The sequence below is a fragment of the Apis dorsata genome, unplaced genomic scaffold (genome assembly GCF_000469605.1).
Source record: "Apis dorsata unplaced genomic scaffold, Apis dorsata 1.3 scaffold_982, whole genome shotgun sequence".
Classification (NCBI taxonomy): Eukaryota; Metazoa; Arthropoda; class Insecta; order Hymenoptera; family Apidae; genus Apis; species Apis dorsata.
Window position 1 is genome coordinate 37,895 of NW_006264085.1, and position 4,192 is coordinate 42,086.

General features: G+C 20.3%; 2 protein-coding genes across 2 annotated transcripts; both read left to right on the top strand.

Moving 5' to 3' along the window:
* Positions 1–491: 491 nt before the first annotated feature.
* Positions 492–4,062, top strand: LOC102674714 (ribonuclease P protein subunit p40-like). The gene is made up of 6 exons (XM_006623984.2): positions 492–701; positions 792–936; positions 1,077–1,241; positions 3,182–3,304; positions 3,383–3,566; positions 3,679–4,062. Exons 1-6 carry the CDS (start codon positions 582–584, stop codon positions 4,016–4,018), a joined length of 1,077 nt encoding a protein of 358 aa, XP_006624047.1. The 5' UTR covers positions 492–581; the 3' UTR covers positions 4,019–4,062.
* Positions 1,140–2,925, top strand: LOC116186595. The gene has a single exon (XM_031514357.1). It carries the CDS (start codon positions 1,272–1,274, stop codon positions 2,835–2,837), a length of 1,566 nt encoding a protein of 521 aa, XP_031370217.1. The 5' UTR covers positions 1,140–1,271; the 3' UTR covers positions 2,838–2,925.
* Positions 4,063–4,192: the final 130 nt, after the last annotated feature.

Sequence of the window (4,192 nt, forward strand, 5' to 3'; positions counted from 1 at the left end):
ATAATTATATAATATTTAATTAAATATAATACTATATATTGTAATATATTACTATTCCTAATAAATATATATTTATTATATATATATATATTTATTATATAATATTTAATTAAATGTAATACTATATACTGTAATATATTACTATTTCTAATAAATATATATTTATTAGATAATGTATAAATTTATTACAACAGATTAATAAAAATATTAATTAAATTTAAAATAAATCTATTAAATAATATCTTTAAAATTACTAAGTTGATTGATAAAATTTTTTTCTAGTGCCAGTAATGAGTATTATTAATTTTAATCAATTATTTTTATTCCAATATTGATTTAATTTATTTTAAATGAATTTTTAATTATAATTTAATTATATTATTATACATCTTTTATAAATCAATCAGAGAAATAAAATATATGCAATATATATGCATATTATATATGCAGTTAATAGTATTACATCTATATAATCAATCAATCATAGCATTATATGTTGTACAATAGATTATAAGAACATAACATAAAAACCTTATAAGAATAAAGATATTTATATCTTCTAAATAACATTCATTATTAAAATGCTTAATCCAGAAATATGGAATTTCAAACCACCTCAACATTATTTTTCGACTGAAGAAAAAGATTACAAGAAAACTGATATACCGAACATAATCAAATCACATTATTTTAATCATTCAGTATGTAAAGAATTTTAAATAATTTTAATTTCATGAAGATAATGCTTTAAGAAATTTTTACGTAATTTATAATTATTGGTTTTGTGCCAGATATCCTTGATACTTCCTGATACAATCAGAATTCCGAATGAATTGCGAACTTGTATTTTTGAAGATAGTGATTATTATCGAATTAATAATTTAAATATATCTGAATTAATAAATAAAGAATTTATAGAAGCATTCGTGAAAAAAGGTAAGTGATATGTATTAATATTTTTTCATATTTATTGATTTAAGAATTAAATTTAATTTAAAAAAATATATTTTTTCTTTAAAATCTTATTTAAAAGAAATAAATGTATTATATTACATACATTTTTATAAATTTTTTAGGAGAACTAACACTTTTAACTATAGAAAATAAAATAGATTTAGATAATTCAGTTGCTATTACTCCATCTGGACATTTAATATTATCATTATTAACAGAAGATTTTCAAAAATTGGGATTAGAAGGAAAAGTTTCTTTTTTCGATCGTAAAATGCATACACGTTATGGTAAGTTCTAAGAAAAAGTAATACCTCAAAATGCCAAGAAAGCATCAGGTACATACATTAGTGGATCTAGCATTATATTCTATTGGAGAATTTGTAATTGTTTTTGGTAAATACTTGACAAAATACATTTATATGATTTCTAAAACTAATCCAATGTATGGACATACTAAATTACAATCAATGTTAGAATTTATGAAACATTTATTAAGTTATAATGTTCCTCAACATTTATATGATAAAATGTTTAGAACAGTATTAACTGCTATTGTTAATTTAGTTAAAGAAACTAAAAGTACATATAATGATTATGCTTTAACTACAACTTTTTTGTCAGAAATGACAGTTGCTCTTCATTTAACAGAAGTGGTTATAAATACACATTTAAGAAAAATTGAATTTTCTGCTTGGCCTAAGATTATGCGTCATATTCTTTATACTAAATTACCTGATATGATTGGACTTGAAGTTTTAGATTTAGGTTCTGGATCAGCAGGTTGGAGAACATCTGATATTGAAAAAATTATTATTAGTGGCGTAACTGCTATGCCAAATTTAATATGTTTTATTTTATGTTTTGATTGCACGGATAATATTATAGCAGCTTTAGCTCAAAACTGTAAAAAATTACAAAAGTTAGATGTAACTGCATCTAGATCAGTAACAGAACGCAGTGTTCAACCTTTATTGTCATGCAAATATTTAAAACAAATTAAATTATGTAAAACTTCTATGACTATATCTGGTTATGCAAATCTTTTTCTAAAACATTTAAATATTGAAGATATTGGTAGATGTGATGAATTTGGATATGTTTTAGAACATATTCATCAAAAAGATATTACAACTTCTTTTTATATAAGAATATTTGAAAGTCGAAATTTCAGTATGGAACATTTATATCTTTTAATTGATATGTGCCCATATATAACAAGTCTTTGTATATTACGTGATGATAGAATTATGGATTTTACAATCTTAGCTGCTTTGAATTATTTAAAAGAATTAAAACTTTTATCTTGTGATTTCTATATTCATGGAATAAAAACATTATTAGAAGTAAAAGGTAATACAATTACAAGTCTACATTTGGAACATGTAGATGGAATTGACTTAAATGCACTTATATCTATAAGTCAATATTGTCCAGATATAAAAAATCTAGTTTTTTACAATTGTGAATTCTTAGAACAAGTACCAATATATCCACGACAATTTACAATTCCGCCATTTCAATATTTAGAAAGAATCAAATGTGTTGTAGAATGTGCAAATATGCATCTAGAGTTTTTACTTTCTCATTGTAAAAACATTAAATTTATTCAGTTGGGTTCATCAACTGGTATTGGAGATGAAACAATAAGAAGGATATTTTCACAAAATTCAATGCGTAAATTAGAAGAGCTCAAAATATTATATAGCCATGATTTATCAATGAATACTATACAGTTATTAATGCATTATTGTGATAATTTATATCGTCTATCAGAATTAGAAAATTGGCAAGGAATATCTCCTATAGAATTAAACAATTTTAGAAAAGAGTTAAAAAATACTAATATAAATTTGGATACAAGTCCAAGTTTATCTTTTGCATAATAAACTTAACTAAAAATCACATTATATATGATTATATATATATATAATTTTTATGAAAATATATATTATATAATTAAAGCAAATAAAATGATATATAATTATGTAAAAATTATGATATTATTATGAATAATATTGATATGTATTTAATATATTTGTTAGTTTCTAATAAAAAAAAATATTGATTATAATTTTTAATAATTTAGATTTAAACTTATTAACATTTTTTATATATATTTTTCTTTATTTTTTTTCTTAATTTTTAATAATTTAGATTTAAACTTATTAACATTCTTTATATATATTTTTCTTTTTTTTTTTTTTTTATTGGTAATGTAAATCAAAAGTCACAATAATTGACTTGAAATCTGAAAATTTTACATCTAAAAAAAATTATGAACATGTTCAAACATCATTGAAGAAGCATTTTGATAAAAAATTTAATATAATTATTTCATGGAATCCATCAGGTAAATTTTTTATTATTTTTTATCTTATTTATTTTTTATTTATTTTTATGAAATTTTATTTTATTCATATATTTTTAGAAGAAAATGTGTGTCCATCATCTGTGGCAGCATGGTTTCACAAACGTAAATATAATGTATTTCTTTGTCAACAAGTTTTTTTACAAAGAACTGAATATTGTTTATCAATACCAATAATTTCCAATGAATCCGATCATGATAAATTTTTTGAATGGCTTGGAGTTTTTACTATATGTGGTGATTTGTATGTATGATACAAATATGAATCTAAATAATAATTTAATTGTTAATATAATATAATAATTTAATCTTATAATATAATGATAATAATTTAAACTTTTCTTTTTTTTTTTAAGAAAAAATATAGAAAATGATTATGTAAATACATATAAATGTCCACTTCCATCTATGAAGGTTGGTCAAGTACAATATTTACAATGGACTGGTTTTTTCACAAGAAATCAGATAAAAAATTTATATAATGTTATGAATGAATATATATCAACAAAAAGTACTTTACCATGGATTGCTTTACATGTTCAAGGATTTCTAGATAGTCCTGTTAGTTGGGATCTAAAAGAACATACATTTTATACTGATGGTGATAATAGTTATACTATTGTATTTAGACCAGTTGGTCATTCTATTATTTATAAAAGTTTAAGTTCGAATAATAAACCAAGAATTTTTCAATAATTATAAATTTTATTATAATTGATAATAAATATTAGTTAGTTTTATAAAAAAAAAAAGTAAAATATATTTAATAATTTATAAATTATAATATATAATATGAAAAATATATATATAATATATATATATTATAATATATATTATAAATATATAATATGAAAAATACATAAAAATATA